General features: G+C 41.7%; 1 protein-coding gene across 3 annotated transcripts in view; it reads left to right on the forward strand.

Moving 5' to 3' along the window:
* The window catches only part of RASSF3 (Ras association domain family member 3), a 175,802-nt gene extending 150,519 nt beyond the window's left edge, over positions 1-25,283 (forward strand). For all 3 annotated transcript variants that reach the window (XM_075600340.1, XM_075600341.1, XM_075600343.1), the window contains 4 exons: positions 16,350-16,457; positions 18,869-19,139; positions 21,084-21,199; positions 22,096-25,283. In XM_075600340.1, the coding sequence (XP_075456455.1) occupies positions 16,350-16,457; positions 18,869-19,139; positions 21,084-21,199; positions 22,096-22,245 (645 nt within the window). In that variant the 3' untranslated portion in view covers positions 22,246-25,283. The remainder of the gene's footprint in view (positions 1-16,349; positions 16,458-18,868; positions 19,140-21,083; positions 21,200-22,095) is intronic.

The following is a 25,283-nucleotide window of genomic DNA, read 5'->3' on the forward strand; positions in this document are numbered from 1 at the left end:
GTGTAACCTGTCAGTCGCCGCTGTGTCTGGTAACAGCACAACCTGCCTTAGAGGAGTAATTCAAACGGGCACTTTTTAAAAAAAAAAAAAAACATTTTTTTTTATGGATTTTTACTTTGGATGTACAAGGAAATGTTGTGTAGTCTAAAATGTGTGCACCCGGACAGACTTTTTTATTTGATTATTTTTCTTCTGCTGGTCGCCCTTTTAATTGTTAATAAATGCTCAGGTGTGGTTGCAATGACCAACCTCAGGCAGGCTCCTACATGCACATACACAGGTTAGCCACATAGCATTCTGAGCACTTGTCTATTTTCTGTTCTCTGAAGGTTTGCTGGCTCTGCTCACCAGTCATGCGGGTGCATGTTTTATTTGCAGGACACGGCCTCCAAGGATGTATGGTTTTCTGTTCATCTGCGGGAGGGAAATCTGCCATGTGTACTATTGCTTTCCTCATGTTCATTGTCTATCCTGTGCCTTTTCCACAAGTATTTTATTATTAATATTATAGATAAAACTGTAATGTGGTACATCTAATCTTACATGGCCCAAATGGCGTTTATTCACATTAACTTCTTCTCTACTCTATAAAAAGGAGGACTAAAGCCATCCCCACGTTTTTTTTTAAGTTGTCCAACAGTTGCTACTTTCTTTCTTTATTCCATGATCAATGTGTACCAGTTACAGCAGTTTGTGGTGATAAACAAAACTTTTTAATGGAGACCATTTTATTTAATGTGACCGCCCAAAAATGCAAATCGTATAACCCTCCACAAGCAGCCGTAAGAGGTTACTTTAACATTTAATTGTACTACCAATTCACGTATTTGGTGCAAGTGAGAATGAAAGCTCCAATTTGCTATTAACAGACCTTGGAAATGGAGCAGAAATATCAAACTCCGGAGTTTTAAGAAGTCTACATCAAATAAAAATAGCACCTGTGAGTAGAGAAGGGCGGAACTGTCAAAATCCTTTTTGACGGAATTGCTCGAGCTTTCCATTCTAAATCTGTTCCGCGGTGTCAGATCTGTCGGCGAACTGTTCCAGTTTCACTCCGTGCGGATGAATCACAAATCGCCACTGGATACAATCTGCTGGTGGATTTTAAGAAAACAATCCACGGATTAAGTAATCAGCGTGCGGGATACTGAATCCGCAGATTAGATTATTAAAATCCACCAGCGGATTGGACTGTTAAACATTCCAATCCAAATCTGGCCCAGAATTTTGCCCATCTCTACATGCACAATCACATGTCTAAGGCTGCGTTTATATTACTGGCGACGGCACCCGTGACGTCACCATCGCTGTAGCAAAAGTTGCACACTGGTGTGCGATGTCGCTGGGGGCAAGAGACTATGTGATTGGCTGCTGCCAGTCACCTGGTGCGGCTGTTTCTGGAAATCTCGTATTCTTTTGACTACAGCGATTTTTGGTAGCTGTGACGACGTCGCACGTCGTTGTCGTGACCCGCCCACTATGGCCGGTCGCTACTGGCTACATTGAGTTGCTTTGCGGCTGCAAGCCGTCGCTGTAGCCAGTACTAAAAACGCAGCGCCTAACAGGTCTGCAAACCTGCCTTTCCCCATTATCTCTTGGCATAGAATGCTTCCACTGCAGCTAGGAACTCTGGGTGATGACACGCAAGTGACCACACCACTCATCCTTTGCTCAAATCCATTTAACATGGACCCCTATAAGCTTATGCCTGCTGCATTACACAGCTTTTCAGCACAGCCTGGGTTAAAGAAGTGCATAGCTAGAAAAGCTACCCACAGACAGCTGTTATCTTTTGTGTCATTTAATGTTTTTTAGCAGAATCTAAATCCAAGGAGTCAGCTACAAATCAAATACAAGCATCCCAAGGTTCCCATTCCTGGTAGTGGAAAACTGCAGAGGCTTGTTCACGTAAATATTAACAGACCGTTTTTGTATAGTTTGATCCAGCATTGTCTCCCCAAACATATTGGCGTGAGCTTTCCCCCCCTCCCCCCCTTCGTTATGGTAATTAAATTTGAGTACTAAAAAATAATCGCATGTATATGAAAAATATAACTGTGAGCTACTCCTGACAAAGCAAAATATATATTTGGCTGTCATATCCCTTTGCGAAAGAGTTGAGGTTTCATTTGAGCAGAGAAATGCACATATTTTTGTGCTGTGTGGTGTAGAGACTACATATTGTGGCTGCAACAGCAGGGTGGCCTGTGAAGGCTGCAGCAGACCAGTCACCTCACATACTGTAGGACTCGCATATGAGCTTTTACCAAGAGGGGGCTTCTTTATTTTTATTTTTTTTAAAACCTAATTTCCCTCCAGTATTTGAACACTTTCTCACTTGCATTAATGTCTAAGACTAATCTGCTTGCTGAATTCTTATTACGCGGTTACTGGCATTCCAGCCATCTTTAGAATGTTGTCCTCTGATAGTTTGACTGGTTCCAGACAAGGTTCTGCAATCCCATATATCATATCACATTTTGTGTCTTGTGTGGATAAGCGCAATGTGGGTTTTATTTACCATGCACATGTGTAATGCCTTATCCTTTCTCATACTGTGTTTGACTATTCCTTTTAGTAACTGCTAATTTATACCATTTAAAAAAAAGTATTTTGTTTTTTTTAAATATATACCCTTTTTGTACAATGAATCCAAATCGGATGTGGGAACCTAGGACATGGCTAGCCCTTGTGCCCGGAAGGGGTTAACAGGAGACTTGTACTAATGTAAGAATAGGCCTTTAATTGCCCCTGGTCATGAAGCAGTTTGCACTCGATTTATATTTTGTTAGGAAGAGTAAAACAAAGTAGAAACACAATAATTGTTGGCCCTAGAAAATAATGGAGAAGCGCCTCAATCTAAAAAATATACACCTTGTAACAAAAGTAGACCTGGAGAAGCTTGGCCTGATCTCCGATTTTGTGTTTGTATCCTGCACTTTTTTTCTTACTTTGCCTCCCACTGGCAGCAGTGTTTGGCTCTTGTTAGACACCTTCTTTTTGCACTCTTGTATTGATCCTAGACACCTTCTTTTTGCACTCTTGTATTGATCCTAGACACCTTCTTTTTGCACTCTTGTATTGATCCTAGACACCTTCTTTTTGCACTCTTGCCTTTGTGCTGCAGCTTTTTTTTTTTAGCAAATTTGTTAAAGCTACAGTTCAAGCAATATCCTACATGTGGTTTTTTTTTAATCAGGTCTGTATTATGAGAAAATACTGTACTTGTTTTTTTTCCTTTAAAAATTTAGCATTTTTTAAATGTATTCTAATTTAACAAGCATTTTTGTTTCTATAGCAACCATTTACAGAGTCACATCCCCTTCCTCTTCTGAAACAGGCCCTGGCACACCCCTTTTTGTCCTCTCTATAGCAGTGCACCAATGGTATCTAGTGCCTGCCTGGTCACAGAACTTTGCATCTTGGGTAATCTTCTGCAGCACTAAGTGATTTTGTTTTCCCCGAATAATCCCATAAACAGTCTGTCTTGAAAACTCTGATATTTGTCACTCTACCTTTTTTTTAAAGTTGGCAATTTGGAGCCGAATGTGATCATCAATTAAACATGTTGGATCATTAAATCCGCCATCTCCCCCGGAACAAACTAATGGTGGCCAATGAAGGCGCACATGGTGCTACGCAGCAACAAACTGGCGAGTAGACAAATGAAATTGTTTTTGAGCGTCACGGCTGCGTCACTTTTTAAAAGGGCGGGGGGGAGGGGGGGGACCACAATACAATCTATAATACTGCCTTTGCTCCGGGGAGAGGGAGGATGATTTGCTATCTCTGTTTCCTCTAACAATAGGGTGCTGAACTCGAGTCCTCAAGCCCCCTACCCAACAGGTCAGGTTTTCAGGATATCCTTGCTTCAGCACATGCGGCTCAATCAGAGGCTCGGTCTTTGACTGAGCCATCTGTGCTGAAGCTGGGATATCCTGAAAACCTGACCTGTTGGGGAGGGCTTGAGGACTGGAGTTTTGAACCCCTGCTCTAGACAAACATTTTAGTGCCACAAAAGCCAGCACTTCCCACCAGAGCGTTAGCTGGGAAGAAGGAAAGGCGGAGAAGCTGCAGCGCTTCCTGCAACGCTCGTTTCCTGCACATTCATTGGAAGGGAAAGGGCCTGAAGAATGTTTTGAACCTTGTAAAATGTATTGTTCTTTGCTTCTAAATCTGAGGCATGGGATTGAGTCACCTCTCCAGGGGGAGCCGAGCAATGTGTACCCTTTTTAATTATTATTATTATTATTTTTAAGCAGGTCACTGATTTGAAATTTAGAGCAATCTTGAAAGCAAGAGTTAAAAAAAATGGGCTCCCATGAAAAATGAATGTAAAACAATATATACAAATGCAGAGTATTGCTATTCTCTCCCAGCCCTATTCTGCTTCAATCTACTTTCCAGTTGCTCGTTCCTGCAATATTTTGTAGTTCTTCCCCTTTATTCTTCCTATAGAAGAACGCAGTTAAAAAATTAAAAAAAAAATAAAAAATTGAAGAACTCCCAAAACGTACTACATTATATACACAGGACTAGTAAAGCACTGAAGCAAAGGCTTTGTATCTATTGAAATCTTTGAGCAAGCTAATGTCCTTTTTCCACATAGGAAAAGTATGAGCAGCAAGCATAGCCTCCTTGGTGGGTCCAATCCTTCTTCATAATTTTTTTTTTTTTTTTTGTGTGTTACCTTTTTGTCTTTCTTAATTTTATTGGACTATTTTGTGGAACATCAACGCTTCAATCTGTTGTACTGTATTATAATGTGTAACTAGCATTTTTGTTTCTATAGCAACCATTTACAAAGTTACTTCCTCTTCTGAAACAGGCTCTGGCACACCCCTTTTTGAGCCCTGCCCTCTAGCAGTGCACCAATTGTATCTGTGACTGCCTGATCACATGATCTTTCCTACAGAACTTTGCCCCTTTTGGTCCTCTTCTGCTGCACTGACAGCCATTTAGTGAACCCCGAGCTGAATCTTCGTTGATCGATCGGCTAATTACTTTTCATTGTGTGGGTTGTATTAATGGGGGGGGGGGGGGGCGCGGTGGGGTTTCAACTGCTGCTTTAAACTACACAAGTGACCTGAATTATTTGCCAAATTCACAGGTGAGGAAAGAATTATTTTGCACTGCATAGAGCCAGAGATGGGGGAATAAGTGGTACTTTTTAATTTAACAATCCTAAAAACACACATTATGTTGCCCATAACAAAGGCCGTGGCTATTATAGGGTTGCTTTTCTTTGTCTATAGTATTATCTCAAACAATTATGAGCCCTACTTAATGATATAGACTCATCCTGTGTTTCTTCCCTTATCTTATTAGCAGGCAAACACTGTAGTTACATATGCAGGTCAAAGTTTTCTGCTTATGATTAATATATAATTACATGCCACATGCAGTTGTCTTGCTTTTACTGAGTAACTTCCTCTCATTGTCTGTCTGTTTTTATTGCCTTAAATGTAATTTAATGTACATATCTCTTTCAGTAGATGAGAAATCGCTTATTTCCTATTGATGTTTCTTATCCTTTTGCTATTTGACGCATTTCAGCAGCTCATGTAAAAACATAATAAAATCTTCCATGGGTCCTGGTTTTCTTTCCATAGACGCAATGTCATGTCGTCTGTTTGTTTGTTTCTTGTAGAACAGGAACGCCCTATTAGCCAGCAGTGAGGGGCCAAATGGCATACTGGCAATATATGCTGCGGTAGTGCAAGTGTGCAAAGCGCACATACGGCAATATTATGATCTCACCGCTTTCAATTACATTGTGCTTTTTCCCAATCAGTGTTGCACTTGTTTCCTCAAAATGTCTCCTTTCCTCCTTGGCCTAATGGAATCTCCTTTTTCAGCCACCAGCTGGATAGTCCTGGTCCTCGGCCCCACACGTCAAACTAGGGGCTGGATTGGGCCGCTGGAAAACAGGGGGAAAAGGTCCGGTGGGTCTATGGACCGGAGCTTGATGGTGATTAGAGGACCCGCGCTCTTTCTTCCCCACAGCAATTAAACTGATTGCCGGTGAAGAGAGCAGGGCCTCTGTAAGCGCCTTACTAGAATGGCATCTCCTCCTGCAGTGTCGCGTTGTCATGGTGAGCCGATGTCACATGGCGCCGCGTCGCCATGTCTGTGACATCACATGGTGATGCATAGCCATGATGATGCGACATCACATGACGTCATGACACTACGTCGTGAAATGAAAGGGCCGGTAAGATGAATATTGTCCATGCCGATATCTGTCTCCAATCTGCACCTAGCGACAGAGAAGCCCAATGCTACATCAAACATGACAAAAATACACAGTAAAATACTTCTATATTCTCTTGATAAAGGGTCATTTATTTTAACCCTTTGGCCAAAGCATTGTAAGCCTGTGAGCCACGACAAGGCAGATCCAGTTCACAAGTCCTAACACTACCAGATAAAATACTAATATACCTCTATTAGGATTAAAAATTCTCATTTACCTCTATTAGGAGGGAGAAAGACCAACATTGGATCTATATTCAGCAAAATGAAAAGGAACTGCTGACTTGGGGTGGGGAGGGGTGGGCTTAAAACCTGGGAGGGGCCACTAACCTCCAACAGCTGAAACAGCTGAGAATAGGTTAACAAAACACACAGAACCCCAGCAAACTCTTTTTGGGAACCCCTGAACCCCCACAAAATATATATGTATGTGTCAAACAGGAGAGCTATTGAGCGTGGCAAATGTATACAAGCTGTACCTGCGTCAAACAATAGCAATAACCCCATGCAATTGAACCTAAAGGACTAGCAAAAGGTGCAGTTTGACATAGTACAATTACAAAGAGTGGGGAAACCGTTTCAGACGAGGAGAATCCTGCCTGTGCAGCCAACACAACATAGACAAACACATTCCTCAACGTGCAGGTCTCCTCTAGTACAGCGGTACAAAGTACAGCTCTACCCACAAGTTTTATAATGCAATTCTCCATTGACCGTTTTAGGTCCCATATGCACCTTTTCATCAGGTTCTGATGAAAGGTCCATATGGGACCTGTAACGTTGTCTTTCCACTGTTCTTGGCTCTCACATTAAATGAGAATTGCAGTTTGATGTAGAAGCACCTTCTGAAATCTCTCGGCAGAGCTCATCCTATTTTGTTATTTTTTTTAGTCAAGTACTTATAAATGTGTTTCTCTCCAAATTTGTATCTTAAAAAAAATCCCACCTATTTGCTTGGATTGTCATTTGGGTAGAACACAAGATTAATGTTTTCTAGTGTCCTCGCTACAAAACAGTTGTATTTTATTTTTGTGGGAATTATCACTTTAGTGATATGTTTAATCTGCTAAATTTGTCATTGGTTCAATAGGGTCATGTTAACCCCTTCTTGTAGGCTTCGTTTGTCAACTCTACGTGTCGCCCATCAATCTTTGCAGTAAGGCACATACAGTGCGATTTACCAAAAAAAGTGTTGGAAACCCGTGACATAGAAAGTTGTTTAAGTAAACCAATGTGGAATTCTGTGGAAGCCCCAGCCCTCTCTAAGGCTGCGTTTTTAGTGCCGGCGACGCGACCGGTGACGTCACCCGTCGCCACTGACGAAAGTTGCACTTTAGTTTTGAGCGACGTCGCTGGCGACAAGGCCAGTGACGTCACGAAGGGGGAGGGCAGAGTGCAATAGGTGCTCTGTGATTGGTTTAGAGAGTCACATGTGGTGACCGTCTCTAAAAAAAAAAATCAAATAACACTGACTACAAAATTTTTGGTTGTTACCGTCGTGCTTACTAAGCGCATGCGACGGATTCAATGTATTTGTTTTGGAGCAACGGTGCCAGGCACTGTAAGCGTAGCCTAATAGTGAGTCTGAGATCCGATGCATTGTAAGGAACCCCAACCCTCTCTAATAGTGAAACACAAGGGTAACTAGGAACCCTGGTTGAAAAACACTGTTCTCTGGTGCTATAAGCATTGTTTTAGTGTGTGTGTATATATTAGATTTCCATTGTAAATAGTAGTTTAAAGTTAAGACTTTAATTAACACTGCTATCTTCATGGCAACCTTCAATGCAAGATTTCATTGCAATCATCTTAAAATTTCCCAATCACTTAAAAAATAATTATTTACAGAACATAATCTTCGTTTTAAATCAGTCCAACTCGTTCCCAGTATCATCTGATTTACTCCTTGGTCACAATCCTCAAATATTGCCTATTTAGGTATGTATGTTTTGAACGGTATGGGAGTATGAACTGAAAACAAGTGTTTTTTTTTTTTATTTCCTCCATCTAGCATTCGAGACATAGCCCTGAGTATTTAATTTGATAAAATTGTTTTCCCAACTCTAAACAAATGCCTGTCTGTTTAAGCATTGGCATACCACCCATTTTTAAAGCACAGCCTTGTAGGGTATAGCAGAATTGGCAATGAGGGCTTTGATGGATGAGGTCATTATGAACTTGGAAGAAACGAGATTTTATTGTCATTCAAATTAAATACCCCCTGCATGTCTTACTGAGGTACTGTATATTACCAGGATGCTTTTTCATTTCCACAAAGATCCTCTGGGACATAACAACGGAGTCGCCCCAACGACAAAACTCTTATCTTTTGGCAAAGGCAGGCGCAGCGCGCGCGCACACACACAAGCCGCCTGGGGCCTGACCCATAGAGGGCTGTACTTTGTGTGCGTCGGCCGCGCAGCCGCGGCCACCGGGACAAAACCTTAGGGTGGCTCCCAAATATGCCTTCACTGCCCCTGTCCACCAAGCCAGCGTGAAGGGGGTTAACAGAATGAGGACAAGGGCCACTTCAAAGACAACCTGGAGTCCATCAGCTCCTCCCCCCCCCCCCCCGCCCCCGCATGTCTGACTGAAATACTGTGTGCTGCTATTGCACGGGGTACCCCAGAATCGCAGTTATCACGAGTACTACTTTTGTTTCAACTGTTTTTGGGGCTGGGTTGAATTTTTTTGTTAATTTCATGCCTATGCGTGAATGAACGCATGGTTGTTCCTATATCATACAATGGCTTCTCTCTCACTCTCTGGTTATAAACTAGAATCTCTAGTTAATACGTTTACTGCAAAAATCTAAGCACTCTAGTTGTTTAACTTGCAAATAGGGGTTGACATGTGGATCTTTTTTGACGTATGTTATGTATGCATAAGAAAAGGCCTTCGAGGAAGCCCCATCTCAAAGTGTTAATTTCTTCCCTCGGTTCAAATCTTCCATGGTAGAAACATTTACAACTGCCCGGAATGAGTCTTTGTACCCAGACATTACCTATCGTTTGGATTCTTCCTGCAACGGCTTTGAAAGAGGAAGAGGTTTATTCCTCTAATCAGTACTTCTCATCGTCTGAGAAATTTAAGGAAGATAAAAGCCGTTCTAATATGGAAATCATTGATACATTGGTCATATGTTTGCAACTTTAGGCATAGAAAAATAAAGCACGGGTATTCTGAGTACAAAGAAAAAGCCCAGAACCTTTCCAGTACACTGTGATCGAAGACATCATTCTCCATCAATGGAAGTATTCTGAAGGGAAGTCTTCCCTACCCAGAAGATTTCAAAGAATGTATCCGTTTAGAGATAAAGACAGCTGAGATTTTCCATTTAATGTGGATGCGGCAGTAGCAAGGCTTCCTAGAAGAACCATGATCCCTTTAGGTCAGTGTTTCCCAACTCCAGTCCTCAGGGAACCCCAACAGGTAAGGTCTTAAGGATATCCCTGCTCCAGCACTCAGTGACTCAGTCATTTTTACTGAGCCACCTTTGCTGGAGCAGGGATATCCTTAAGACCTGACCTGTTGGTGTTCCCTGAGGACGGGAGTTGGGAAATACTGCTTTAGATCATGCATCATCTTTTAGAAATCCAATCGCCAAAATAATTGAATATGCTTTTTTTGGTTTTGTTTTCCTCAACAAGCTGGTTATCGCTATGGCATGTTTATTTCATGCAATGAAGATTTGGTTTCTACTGCAAAAGGCTATTGATTAATGCACATCATGGCATTTAGATATTGGAGGGTTGCTCGACACTTGCAGATTTGCAAGATTTCTTATTCAACGTTTCACCAGATAAAACTAGACTATGAGAGAGATTGTTCGCTTTAGCAGTGGCTGCCAAGAGAGCTTTGTGTTTCAAGCCCTGGGCAGCAAACTTCTCTTCAAAGATGAGGCTAATTTCAATTCCCTTTTAAGGAGAATTATTTTTTGGTCCCGGTTGAATCAATTTATCAGTACTCTATGTATTATCTTGCATCAATAGATTTAAAGGATGCTTAACTACCTGTCCCAATCATAGCATCACAAATTCTTTATATAGCTATATCCCCATTCTTGGGCATCATTACCTATTTCAGGTACTATTTTGGTCCTTCAACCGCATCATGGGTATTGATGAAGGTTCTAGCTGTAATTGCCACACAAGGAGTATGTGTAACACTATAACAGGACGATTGGCTGCTAAAGACTAGATCTACAACATGAGTATGGAATCTACATGTAGCATGAACAGTTTCCACACTTGCGTACCATGTTTTTGTTATACATTACAAGGAAAACTATCTACAGCCTTGGCAGAATTTTCTCTTTTTGCTCGTGTTCTTGTTTGACACACAGTAAGCAGTGTATACGTTTGCACACGAAAAAGTGACCGGATTAAGCTTAGACCCGGTATCAATGGCTGCACAAGGTATGTCGCTTATAGGCTTAATCACCTAGTTTCATGGGCTCTCTTTCATCTCGGGCAATTTTAGAACAATTTCCCGAGTGTATAGAAGAATAAGAACTTGAAGGATACGGGTCTCTCCGGAAACTCGCAAGTCCCTGAAATGGTGGGAGACCCCAGACAGAACGGCAAAAGGGAAGTCCTTACTACCAAATCAGTGGTGTGAATCTTTGGCATCTAACGATTTTTAAACAGCCATTTAAAAATCATCTGAACAGCAGTTACGTCAGCAAGAAGTCGGCGAGCTGAGTCCCCTATCATGCGATTCACTTTTTTTTGTAGTCCAAGACAAAATAGTACTCTGAAACAGTACCTACATTTCACACTAAATTGGTGTTACATTTTTATATTAACCATACAATTGTGGTTTCAGCATTCTGCCCAAGCCCCTGGATGTGGTAAGGGCAATAAATGTTTGTGTAGAATGAATTAAGACTTCTGGAAATCTAGAGCCTTTTTTTTTGTGGTCAAAGAAAAAATGGATGACTGCTTCAAAAGGAGCTGTGGCTAAAGGGGTAAGAGCTGCCATACAGGAAGCCTGTCGGGCAATAGAAGGCAGACACTGATCAAGATTAGAGCCCACTCCAATGGGTGGAAAAACAGTAATTATGCAAGGCCACAAGCTGGCCGTCCCTTCATACATTACATACTGTATCTTCTGCCATTAGCAGGTGCGTGCTTCGGGTTAAAGGTCCTCCTCCAGGCAGTGGATTGGGGGAATGCTTTGTGATGTCCACTCAATCATGCACTGATATGGAGGGACGCAAGAGAAAAGGGAAAACTTTCCTTAGTTTCTTTTCGGCCCTCCATATCCCTCGCTGATTAGTCTGATTTTTGTCATCTATTCTCTGACCTTTTCTTTGAGTTTCTTGAGCGCTTGTCTAGATGGACAACTGAGGCAGGAGGCATTGGGAGACTAAAAAAACCAGAGCATGGGGACCAGCTGACACGTGTCTGACCCCTGCACTGACAAGGAATGAAATTATCAGTAAAGAACCATTTCCCTTTTTCTCCTTCCCCAGCATGCAGGATGTCGTTCAAGTTAAGTGATTTTATATGTGCATATGGGTCATTTCTACTTTGGTGATTCTAACATATGGTGTTTTTAGATGGAGCTAAATTGCTAGTTCATACACAGAAAATAACACTTAACTTTTATTCTTTGATACTGGCTAAGTAATATATTTAAACAAAAAAATGTACTGTCCACTGAAAAATGTAATGATGGTTGAAAATGAGTGGAGACAAGATCTTTAACACACTTTTTTTTTTTTTTAAATCTAACACAAGTATTGTCGTGTAACACACACAAACACATCAACGTTCTGTGTGTGTTTGATAGGAGTAGCACGGTGAACATAATTTTTTTTAATTGAGGCTTTTTCGAAAGAGATAATTGCAAAGAGATGACCAGGGGTTTTTCACTTGCAGTCCCTGACTTTGGATCTCTTTAACGCCTTCACTCCCAAGGCAGTGACGGCTAACTGAAGGGGTTATTGAGAATGCATTTTCCAAGCTCCCCTTCTCTCCCATCTTCAAATGTAGATGGAAACCATTGTTTATTTTGTGCCTGATTATCTTGTCCCAGTGGTCTTAGCTTTTTATAGTACACCGCTTTCTATATCCAGATTCTGACTGCTCAGCCGCTTTCTTGCCACACCACAACAGGTGTTCAATGCACATCTTTCAGAAATGAAGTCTTCTCTGGCTGGTTCTGACAGCTGCCAGGAAGGTGCTGAACCTGTTGTCTCACTCACCTGTCAAAATAGATCTTTAAAATGCATTATTCATAGGCCGTATGGCTTGCATCCGGGCTTTCTCCGTTCCATGTCTGTCTGCTAATCATGTCACTGTTCTGCTTGTTCACACGCTCAAACATGTGTTTCTGAGACACACCGCACTGTGCAGCATGCACAAGCTAGTTTGTGCCACAGATTTCCTTTCCTGTTGGCTCATTAGTGGGGTCAGGGGCACAGGCCTTTTAAATGTTCCCTCTCTACGATGTGAAGACCAACACAGCCAGATTTAGCCTACTCATGGCATATTTTATGCAGTAGTTACATTTATAGTGTGTGACAGTCTTGTTTGTGTCGGGGGTCTCTCTTTTTTCTGTCTAGGGTGGAGGTGGCATGGGAAATGCAGATGGTGGAGCTTTGGGTGTCACTAGATTTTTCTTAGAAGCTATTCGTTCTGGTTTTGTATCACCCTCTTCAAAGGCAGTTGAGCCTCTTTGCTACAAAGTTGCAAAAAAAATTTTTTAGGAATGTTAATCAAGAAAAAAGTTGACTGCTATTAAGAATCGATTTTTAAAGCTGCCTCATAAATTATTTATAATAGTAATCTATAATATACATTTTAATTCTGCCACAATGACTTAAGTTTTGGATTATCTGTAGTATTCTTGGGTATGAGCCCTAAGCACATGTATTGTATAGACTGCTTCATTTGTTATTGTGCTTTACACCCTTGGGATGTGTGGTCTAAATTTCCAAAGCTATTAAACTTGTCTTGAGTGAAACAATAATTAAAAACATTGGAGAAACTGTTGCATTGCTAAGTTCTTTCACCTGTTGCAACTACAGTTAATTTTGCTAAGTGCCTTTAAGTTCTAGCCTCTCCCCAAGGGAAGATTTGGGGGATCATTTCTTCTACTTGTTAGATGTAGAATCTAGTCATCCGTGTCTCCTCATAACTCCTGCATTTCTCCTCACCCCTCATGCATGAAATACTCCTTTCCCCCATGTTATTGTAGGGGGCAGAGCAACAGGTTGCAGGCATCTTTAGCCATAAAGAGGTTAACGTGAAACACTGAAAGAAACGGCTGAAGGCATTGAAATGGATTGGCGATTTTAACTAGCTTCATACTTTTTGATGCTGTTCTGGGTGTAGACTGGGCATAATGTGGAATTTATGCTGGTTAAAGAATTAGTATAGTAACTCCTTCCCAATTAAAGCACGCAAAAGACATGAAGCACAGGAATTGTCTGCATTTCCATGACAGATGATTTTAAATGGAAACCACAGTTCTTCCTGGCATTATTACAATTCTCTTTCCTAGGCTGGTATTCCTTATGTAATTATCACAGCTTTAAGATCAGTGCAGCTCTGTGTAGAAACTTGTCTGAAATCAAGCAAGTTAATGGTCGAAGGGAACATCACCGCTGCATACTATATATGGGCCTTGGGTAAGTGGATGTGCTGGTTATATTTATAACACTGGTTTGCTGGAGTGGTTGCAGAGTCGGAACAAATGTCTCTTTGGAAGCAGTCCAGCTCCAAAGGCAGATTTTACAGTTCCGAGCTGTAAAGCTTAGCGTTTTACAGTATATTACAGCAGTATGTTTGTGAGCAAGCCTTCTAAAAAGTTATCATGGCTACTGCTTCTTTACTTGCTGTGCACTGGGATGTACGGCACATGCTGTTTTCTGAGGCTCCGAATTGAGCAAAAGTGTGAGATTTTGTTTAGACTTCTGTATTTCAAAACAGATGGCCCCAGCGAGCCCAGAATATGTGGCTCCAAAATAGACAATTCCCGCCCCCCTCCCTCCATCAACCAAAAGGGAAGTGATTAACTCTTTTGGTGCGGGAAGGGGACACTATCCCTCATGTAGCATAAGAGCCAGATCTCTCATCTACCCCTCCACCCCCCTGGTTTCACAAAGATATATTTGGTTTATACACTCCTAGGATCTCTCTATACTGTCTAATATCCCTTACATTGTTTTACTTTTGTGGCACGAATGCCTTTCTATTTCTTTTTTTGTTATTTGATGCACATCCCTGGTTTAAGGATTCTGGTTCTCCGCTGTTTTGTTAGTTTGTTTTGTAAATTGGTGCTTATTTCAATGGTTGTGCTTGCCTCTCTCCTGGCTCATTCGCTTGGCTGCTTGTGCCTCCTCTCACATTGCCACTCGTATATTCATAGGGCATAATAGCATAACCGTCCCATAGACTTGCATGCGGCACCAACCTCAAAATAGCCACCGCAACTTTCTCCTGATCCGGCAGGGCCTCGGATCACCGGCTCCTCAGCGGGGCAATGCAGAGCAGCTCCCCTCACCCAGGCGCGGAAGGGGACCCCCGCTACATAAGGCCAGGTCCATAGTGCCTTTGCCCGTGCGTAGCCGTGACGTCACCCGCTTGAAGCGGGTGCGTTTTTCTGCCATGGTACACGTGCCATCCGTGGGCGTGTCTAGGGGCGTGCCGGTGACCTCACGGAGCTGGTTCACCCTCATTGGGCGAACCGCTCACGCGACCGGCCTGTTGCGCCAAGAAATCAGTTTGAACTTATTTCTTGCGTCCGCATGGACGCGAACGCTTCCTTAAGGCAGTCTGTTCGCTCAGCCCGCACGGTCTGCGGTACCATGGCCCCAGCCTTAACTATTTCATTATCGTGCTTTCTGTATGTTAATTGTGCAGTACCATAGAATAAAATAACAATAAAATATGTGTGTGTTCTTATAAGTGGTTTCCCTGAACGTTATGAAGCAAGTTAGAGCTTTGCCTTTAAAAAAAAAAAAACCACGTACACACCCCCTGCTCCCACAGGGGGTCTCCGGAACTGAGCCATGTTAATTTCAGCTCCGGGACCGCCTGCTCCCTGAGATACTTTCTTACATCGGAAGGTGACATCAGTATCTCACTTCTGTTTAAAGATGCTGCGGGCCAATCAGGAAGGCACAAGTGATGTCGGGTTTTCCTATTGGCCCATGAGACCTTTAAATAGACAGACATTATATTTTTCTGTGCTCAGCCGAGCCCTTTCGATCTTAAGTTGCTGGGTGAGCAAGGGGTCACCGGAGCTGAATTAAACGTGGTTCTGCTCCGGTGACCCCCTGCTTGAAACCTAGTACAAAAATTAAAAACCTCAAGAGGTAAAGCCACGTGTTGGATGTTTACGTTTAATTTGATAGCTTGGAACCGGCCGACAGGGGGGAAGATGAAGAAAATAAAGAGTGTGTGTGTGTGTGTGTGTGTGTGTGTACAATGTTAATAAATTATTTATTAACGGATTTATTTATTTCAAACGTATTTATAACACCCACACACATACGCCCACATCTACACATACACCCACACATATACCCACATATACATACACATACACACAGTACCTCACTCGCTCACAGCATACACACAAAAAGTGTGCGTCACATGTACGCGCACGGCCGCACACACTATGTTACAAGTCTTATCTAGCATTTCTCTGACGTTACCTAGGCTCTGCAGAACAGAAATGCCCCTGGGCATGAAAGGAAGAAACTTGTGCAAAGCTATTCTAGTCATTGTGGTTCTGATAAAGCATAAACACATTACTGACAGAACTACTTTATAGCTTGCCCTAAATCATTGCACGTTTGCAGCCTCTGTTGGGGGGGATAGGTCCTAATGAAAGCAGCATGTGAAATATATTGGTTATATTGCTACTCTTAATATTTGTCCCTTTCTGCCAGTGAATGCAACAAGAATGGGGTTAATGTAACAACATTTTTTTTATTTATTTATTTTTTTTATTTTTTTTTGCAACAACAAAAAAATGACATTAAGAAGCAAGCTTTTAAAACCTGAACATTTTAACATCGGATGCTTTTCACTTGAGTGGCTTGTTTCTTTCTAAACGTGCTGTCTTGTTGCTTTCAGGATGTTGAAAAGGAAAGAGATCCCCTATCGTACCTCAGTAAGGAAGAAACCAAAGAGAAGGTCCAGCTTTACAATTCAGCGGTCACCGACAAGCTGAAGATGACCTTGGTAAGTGCCCGTTACCTGTACTTTGTCATCATCTGGGGCCAGAATACGTTCTCTGCCTGCAAAAATCCTGTCTCCCTTGATCCCTACAACTACTACAATACGTTTTATAGCAGTGTTTTTGAACAGGGATTCCAAGAAGCCTTGGGTTCCCCCGGACATCCCTAAAGGGTTCCCTGCAATTTTCGGGTCATCTAAAATTGGATCATATACAGAAGACTTTACAATGCATCAGATCTCAGACGCGCTATTAGAGAAGGTTGGGATTCCGCAGTATTTCCCAATAGAATACCGTAATAGAAAGTGTAAAAAAACACTGGTTTATAGGCTTGTATACCGGGAGCAGGCAGGTGCCCAACTCACAGATCCCAGTGGCAGAATCTCCCTGAGGGTATACCAGATACACGGCTAGTCCACAGGATCTCATTGAAAAAGTAGAGGTACTGTGCATCCCTATTTACCAGTCTGGTAAAATATTTTGGTATACAGCAGGTCCCCGCTTCTCGGCGGTGCCGAGAAGGGGGTCGCCATGTCCACGCATGCGCAGAATTGGCCGGCCCGCGGTCGCGCATGCGCGAAATGGAGGGGTTTCATTCTGTCGTGCACGCGCAGAATGGCGCATTGACGGTCTGCACATGCGCACCTAACGAAAATCTCCGGTTCCACTTTCCGACGATTTTCGCTTCACGGCGTGTCCTCAGAAAGGAACCCGCCGTATTAGTGGGGCCCTCCTGTATTTCCTTATTTGTCAGTGCTGCTTTAACTTCATCTGAGATGTATCCAATTTTTAAACTAAACCATAACCTTAAGGAAAGTACAGATTTTATGTGCTCAGGCATTTTGCCGCACAGATTGGATTTGGTGAGGGACCTCAGAAATGTTTATAGGTTCCTGTACCCCTGGTGTTCAGTAGTTGTCGAAAACTAAGAACTCGCAATTATACCACTCCCATAAATCCAGATTTTCTTAAAAAAATGTAATACTGCTGTTTATTCCCTGTCTTAGTAGGGAGTATTCAAGTATTTTTTAGCGCCAAATTCCCATTTTTGTATTTTGTATTTTTTTTCGTTTATATTATACACACTCCAAATGTCAGGCTAACCGGAGTTAAATAAAATAAGATGGCTGTGGTACTTCTGGGAGTCAACATGCTTGCAGGAGGTGGAATACATGTGTATGTGTCCCACAGGAGGCAACAGGAAGTACTGGGGAAGCCATATCTAATTGTTCCACAGGATTTGAAACCAGACACCCTAAAAAAACAAAAAAAACACCTTGCTTTGGAAAAGGACTTGCAGCCCTGAACTTGGTGATCTCCCTTACTGAAGAGGCTGTAAAAAATAAAAATACATTTTTTTTTTTTTAAACGACTAAATATAAAGTAGACGGCTTGTGGAATGACCTTTTGCCAGTTGCAATGTGTTGCGTGGCCTCTCTGACAGCACAGGGGTTAACCTCGTATCTGTTTGCATGCATAAATTATACCAAAGCAACTGTTAACCTGAAGTTAAAAATTGATCCATTTGCATCAACACTATGACCCTGATCCAGGTAAGGGTGCTCAGCATTAGCACAGCTGCGTGGCCATTCATATGAATTCATATGCATTTAAAAGGCGCGTTAAAGCTTTAGCGCCCTTTTGTGGATCTGGGCCTATGAGGGAAACTTCCAGAGTTCAGTACATATGTTAAAAGTAAACTAATCAATAAAAAACACGGATCCACCCCCTGGTTTTGTACAAACATGTGAGAGGTTATTGTATTGTCGGGCTCTTACCTTTTAACCCTGGGAAGAGGCCAGAAATGCATTGCTCCAGCAGCACAGGGTTCAGCTGTCTGTTTGCAGAGGCTTTCATACCACTCATTAGTGGGACTCGTCAAAGGAAAAAGAAACCAAGCAAGTCGGCAAGTGACATTGGTAAATGAAAGATGTACAGTATTGAATACACAGAAGGTTATCATTAAGAGCTGCAGAGACGCAGGCTTTGGGGGTTTTGCAAATCCTGTTTCTATGATTTAAGCAATACAACAAAATACAATGTTAATGATTTTCTATGCCACCGTTTCATTTACTTGGTCTCCAGATTCTCTCCCCCCCCCCCCCCCCCTAATTATTTTGGTCACAGTGCTGTCTGGTGGTGGGAGGGAAGGAGGGGGTGTAATCAAGTATCGACAGGAACCAGATTTTAGAGGGAATGAGCCTGGGCCGGCCCACTGTGTATATAAAAAGTAAAGCGTATTTCTGCTCCATTGAATTCCGTAGGAGTAGCTGCAGATGTTTTCGTATATACCGGTAGTGCGTGTTTGCAGCAGATCCATTTTCAAGGATGGGTTCTAAATGGAAGTCTTTAGAGAATAATTTTCCCTGTAAGTGATTGTTGTCAGCATGTTATTGTGCGGTTTCTCTCTGCACAGAACTCTGATGGGATATATACCGGCTTCATTAAAGTACAAATGGAGCTTCGGAGACCTATCACTGTACGGACCCGCGCACACGCACAGGGCCACGCTCGCAGCAACAACAACGACACTGCCTTCTACATGCCCACGACGAGCATAAACATACTGCACATCAGCAGCACAAACACTGTGCGCGAAGTCATCGAGGCCTTGCTGAGGAAGTTTTCGGTTGCTGACAATCCCGCCAAGTTTGCACTTTATAAGCGCTGTCAGAAGGAAGATCAAGGTAACCGATTTTTTAGCAATTGAACCATTTGCCCTATTATTGCCCGCTGCTGTCTCTTATTTGCTTTAGCATATTTGTTACCACCAAGAGAGGAAAATGCATATCTAACTTCATTATGGATCTCTGTGCTGCTGCCACCCAATTACCGGTTTTGCCTAATTATCAGGAAATGTGATTTTTTTTTTTTTAAAGTAAAGTAGAAAAGTACCTACTCGCCTTATAATCGGGTCCCGTCCACTTTGCGACCCTATCGGCAGTCAGATGTATGAGGTAGGAGGGTAAAAAGGAGGAATCTCCTGAAGAAGCCATGTTGCTTGTGGCAGGAAGCTCAATCCAAGACAGAGACAGTGGGACGCAGAAAGTGTGTGTGTGTGTGTGTGTGTGTATACTGTTTCCTTTCCAGCTGCTTCCAAAATTAGAGGGTTGCCTTATTTTCAGGGTCGCCCCATATAATAGGGCAAATACAGTATGTTTGGGTTGCATGTTAATTGCGACTTTGAAGCAGTATCCCTAAAACTTGAGTACGCTGCTTTATTGCGTGCTGTCTGCCTGGCCTTTAATAATATATATTGCTTCTAGTGATTAGAATAAAGTGATCTCTGAATTAGAATTCCACAAGAGTGCATTACAGGGAAGTTTGTGATGACTGGGAAGGGAATTGTAATCCACTTGGCACTCGAGTTTAGTGTAATATGTAACAAAAAAATATATTTTACGACCATTATAGGATTTGTTGTTGCTACGGTTAAAGTAGATAAACCTCTGCTATTGTAGGTTCTGTGCTACACTTCCAGTGAGCTGCTTTCAGAGAAGTAATTGCAGTACTTGTAAAGTAAACCTTTCTGCTATGACACATATTTGAGGAATTGCTTTTGCTGAAAAGTTTTAGACAACTGTATGACAACAGTTTTCCTAATGGCCGCCGAGATTGCACCTGATCTTCTTCATTGACTTTGTTTTAAGGAATGATATGGAACATTTTGCCAAACAGACTCAACTGTTGTAAAGCTAAATGGCACAAGTTGGTCTTTCAATGTAACTTTGGCACTGATGTATTGGAGACATGTTGCCAAAACAGTTTTTCTTCATACTTTGTTCTGCTCTGGGGTTCAGGCAAAGTGGTGATGGAGTGATGAGCAATTATTTGTGTGTGTGTGTGTGTGTGTGTGTGTGTGTGTGTGTGTGTGTGTGTGTGTGTGTGTGTGTGTGTGTGTGTGTGTGTGTGTGTGTGTGTGTGTGTGTGTGTGTGTGTGTGTGTGTGTGTGTGTGTGTGTGTGTGTGTGTGTGTGTGTGTGTGTGTGTGTGTGTGTGTGTGTATAATATATCTATATATCATTCCCATGTGTTTCCTTTTGCAAGATTATTTAAGTGGATCTTCAATTATGTAAGAACCTCCTTAATGTTAGAGCATGTTACATTAATGTGAAAGCACTATATTTTATGTCACTGAAGCATGTAGTGCTGTGCTTGGAAATGCACCTTTTTACATAGAACAATAAAAGAAGCCTGCAATGAGATCATCCTTCAGATAATAACAGAAGGAAACACCGTTTTTCTTTTTATTTAAGCAGTGTCTGTACTGGGGAGTACTGCAATTTCTCCAATTCATTACACATATGAGTAAAGAATATGCTGCATGTATGCAATTAATACATTAAAGTGCTCAAGCTGTATATTATTTTTTTTTAATCAAGTTTTATAGAAAATATCTTATTGACTAGAATTATTGTCCACCGAGGTTAATAGTCACACATCTCTGCAGAGCTGCAGCACAATGCAGCCACGTGACATCCTGTTGCTGCACTGTGCCTGATCTGCCGTATATTAGCAGTTATAATACTGCTATGTAAGGAAGAGCGATTTCCATGGCTTTCTTTGTTATGTAGGTCAGTTTGGTAGATATTTGTTAAGTTGACGCGCTCTCTGGACTTCTTCCCTCTGCAGTGTACATGTGCAAGTTGTCAGACAGGGAGCACCCACTGTATCTCCGATTGGTAGCTGGCCCGAATCTTGAGACCCTTAGCTTTGTTCTGCGAGAGCATGAAACGGTAGATGTCATGGTGAGTATATTAATGTTTTAGTCTTTTTATTAAGTGTATATACATTTTGTGTAAGGCCCATTGTCTGCTGTTTCTCTGTGTTCCTTATCTCCCTGTGCTTCTGACAAAGATTAGAATAGTGGTGCACAAAGTTTTTTTTCCCCTGCGTCCCCCTGCCTGTTCTCCCCCACCTGCTTGCCCCCCCCCCCTTGTCTCCAGCGTCAAATGACGCTATGTTGCCATGGAGATTAAGGGAATTTAGACGCCCGCATGGTCCCCCGGCATTTAATTTAAATGCTTTTGGGAAGAGCGTTGGGCTGTCCCCCCTCCCCCCCGGACAATTTTGCGCACCCCTGGATAAGTGTAATCTCTTCTGTGCACTTTTACCAAGTTTAACAACCCATTAAGAAAGTACCGTTGGTGAGATTCTGAGCTACAACTGATCAATATTTCATCCAATGGGCTGTAGGATTACTAATCCATCAGCGAGCACTTCTGGCATCTGCATATGTCTGATTTCAGACCTACTTATTCACCGCTTTACAGTATCTACAACTGACTAAGTAAGGACTTTATTTTTTGACTAGCATCCAAAAGTGATAATTCCATTTAAACGAACCTGTAATACTGAGCATTGCGAAGTGTATTGGCATCAGTTATAAATAGAGTTCAAACAGTAAGCCTATTATGGTGCCTGCATGCCAATAATACAAAACTCTTCTAAGGCTGAGACCCAGATTAAAAAGATGCCGGGGACATGATGAAACATGTCCTCATAATGTATCAATGTTATAGTATGAGTTGGTTATTTTATGCCTACATGTGAGGTCTCAATAGCTTGCCAAAGCCTGACAGTGTCAATGGAAGTGTTAGGTTGGCTAATTGGGCTCCCTTTCCACCCCTTTTCTTCTTTTCAGTGGGAAGCCTTCAGTGTACCTGAACTGCAGAACTTCTTGCGTATTTTAGACAAAGAAGAAGACGAACAGCTGCAGAGCTTAAAGAGGCGCTATGCATCGTACAAGGAGAAACTAGAAGAAGCTTTGGGTGGCGTGCGCAAACCTGGCTAAAGCCAGCGGCCAAAGAGACTACTACACTGTCTTCTGTTACAGCACGTCTGCGCAGCGGCACAAGTGCGCGTTTCTGTTCAACAGACACTTACTATGTACCAAGAGGACTTGTTCCTTAGAAGACTTCTGGCTGGAGTCCCATGGACCGACCCCTGAGACTGGTTCACAAATGTTTTATGGTTTACACCAACCTGCAGCACCGGGACTCCACAGTTCACCACGGCACGAGTGGTGTGTGCAGCAGACAATCCAAAGCTTCAATTCTTTTGAAATGTGTTTTTGTTTTTTTTGTTTTGTTTTTTTAAAATCCATGTAAATTATTAATGCTTTAAGTCAGAGGAGAATCTTATGACTGTGTTTAAAGTCGAGAACAGATATTTGTATGAAATTGTTTCTAAAGCTATTATTTGTGACACGGTCTGTTTAAGGTGAGGGGAGTTTTGAGGAATAGATAGCCAGATGTGCCAGGTAACCTAAAAACCTGAAGATTCACAGGAATTGATGAAGGTTGTTAAAGTTTTGGTTCAGTTTAGAGGGGGCAAAAGTAAGTGAAGAGATGGTAAGAGAACAGGTGGTTAGGAGTTGAGACAAGGGTCCTTAATAAGGACAACGAGTTCTGCGTAGAGGAGGGAATTGGATGTTGAATGTTGCACATTATTTGTTTTGCAATTGTAGGACTATGCAGTTAAAAGTACTAAATGCTACTATGGCACTTTTGTGTCCTGTTGTGTATCTTTAAAGCTGCTAAATACAGAGGTTGTGCAGTGACTTGTAACCCTTCTGCCAGGCAGAACGCATTTCAGGTCTCTTCAGCACTGATGTAGTTAAATTGCTGTGTAAAGTACGTTTGGCAGAAGGAAGGCTGTTATGGACAAGTTTATGAATGACTATCTTAAGGGTTTAATGTATGTAATGACCAGAAGGCAATGTTTCATAAAAGGAAAGCTGTTAGAAAATGTTAATTTAAGGGTTCGAGTGTTTGCATTCAGCAAAAGGTGCAACACTTCTAATTTTTGTTTTTGATGGCATGGAAAATGCATGTTGGAAGAAACCAAAGAACAAGCAAATTGAAATCGGTGTTATGTAACGTTATTTTTCTCTCCAAAGTTTGATTTTGTTATTTTACAATATTAAAAACATTGAAAGGTTTTTATAAGTATGTAAGAGAAAAATCCCTTAATAGGGGTAGTTTTTATGTTTACTTTTAACAGTGTGCAGATATTTTAATGCATACTCAAACATTACTGTAGAAACATGGACCTTGAGCGACACCCGGTGGCCATATTTATATGGCTTCTATCTTCACAGATGGTGCCTTCATCTCTTGGAATATCAAAATCTGTTGCAACTTTGCTTCTTGAAAGAGGGACTCCTTTTACCAAGTGTTTTGCATTGGCTGTGAGGTGCAGATGGTCCACGCCAACCACTAACCGTTTTATACCTGCACAGTAAAATCCCAGAATCTTTTTGTATGTCTTTTTTGTTGTTTTTTTATCACATATGACATTGTAGTGCATGAGTGAGGTTATAGCACCATACTCAGAATAAGACACGCTTCAGTACCACTATGAGCAGTGACTGTATTTCCCTTCTGTGTTTGTAACTCTAGCTCACCTCGTGTCAACAGCTACTGTATCCCTAGGAGACCGTTTTTGTGCTGTGATGACATGATCTGAGCTGGGTTGCCCAAACTTTGCTTTGCTTGGCGATAACCCTTCCGCTGTCAGGTGGCCCAGCAAGTGTCGCTCTCACCGACGGGGCTAACAACCATACAAATGCTGTCCACATCTGGTCACCATACAATGAGCCCTGCCTGCAGTTCTAACCAAGGCTCCTTCAGTGCACGAAAACAGTTTGCAAAAGGAAAAGAAACGCCTCAGGGAGGAAAGGATTTTAATGTGTTTTTTTTTTTAAATTAATTTTTTTTTTTTTTTTGCCCATTTCAAAGCAATTTATCAATATTGTTGTGCAAGTTGAAGCATTTGATTCTTTTGCAGCCTTAGTACACTGTCTAGAAGTGGTATTTTATAGATTTTTCAACTGTGAATTTTTTTTATTTTTACTTGAAGTATATTGACTTTGAAACGGGCATATCTATCACTTTAGGTGTAAACCTCTGAAACAATGTCTTATGCACTACGTATTATCGTGGTTGGGGACAAATGACTATCAAAGTGTTAATGTTCACAATCCTAGTTTTAAGTTTTAGAGGGATTTTTTTTTTTTTGTAATAATTTTATAGAGTCCCTGAACAGGGAAGCAAAGTCACAGCTTTATGTGCATGTCTTACCCACAAACCTTTGCGTCTACAGCAGGGGTGGGAAACTCAAGTCCTCAAGGGCTACCAGCAGGTCAGGTTTGCAGGATATCTCTGCTTCAGCAGATGTGACTCTGATTGAGTCACCTGTTCTGAAATAGGGATATCCTGCAAACCTGACCTGTTAGTGGCCCTTGAGGACTGGAGTTGCCCACCCCAGATCTACAGTGTGTTTCATGGTGTATGACATTAGGCACCCGGAGGCCTTTTTGTATGCAACATAAATTAGCACTGGAAAACGATTGTCCTGCACATGTAACATTGAACACTCTGGTAACGTTGGCAACCTATATGGAATTGGGGGCCGGGATTACTGAGCCGGGATTATAGTTTGAAATTATGGTTTTAAATGCTGAAAAAAGGAGGGTGGAATGCAATACTATTTCTATGAATAAATATTTGATGGTACAAGAAGGTGAAGTTAGATTTGGGGATGCATTTAAAACACAGTTTTAAAAAAAGGGGGGGGGAGTTATACTATTTATAATTTTGAAAAGAAAATTTACATTTTATTTTTATAGGGAATTTATTTCCTGCAATAGGCTTGGCTCAATTCTAATTAAAAATTTAAGTTGACAGAACTGTGTGTGTTCTCATTTTATTTTGAAAATGTAGCATTAACAGCACACTTTCTTGCCTCTAAAAATACACTGTACAGATTCAGGAGGTTATATTACAGCATTGTCATGAGTGTCCAACAAAATAAAGACTGAAACAATCA

Source organism: Ascaphus truei, chromosome 5 (genome assembly GCF_040206685.1).
Source record: "Ascaphus truei isolate aAscTru1 chromosome 5, aAscTru1.hap1, whole genome shotgun sequence".
Taxonomy (NCBI): domain Eukaryota; kingdom Metazoa; phylum Chordata; class Amphibia; order Anura; family Ascaphidae; genus Ascaphus; species Ascaphus truei.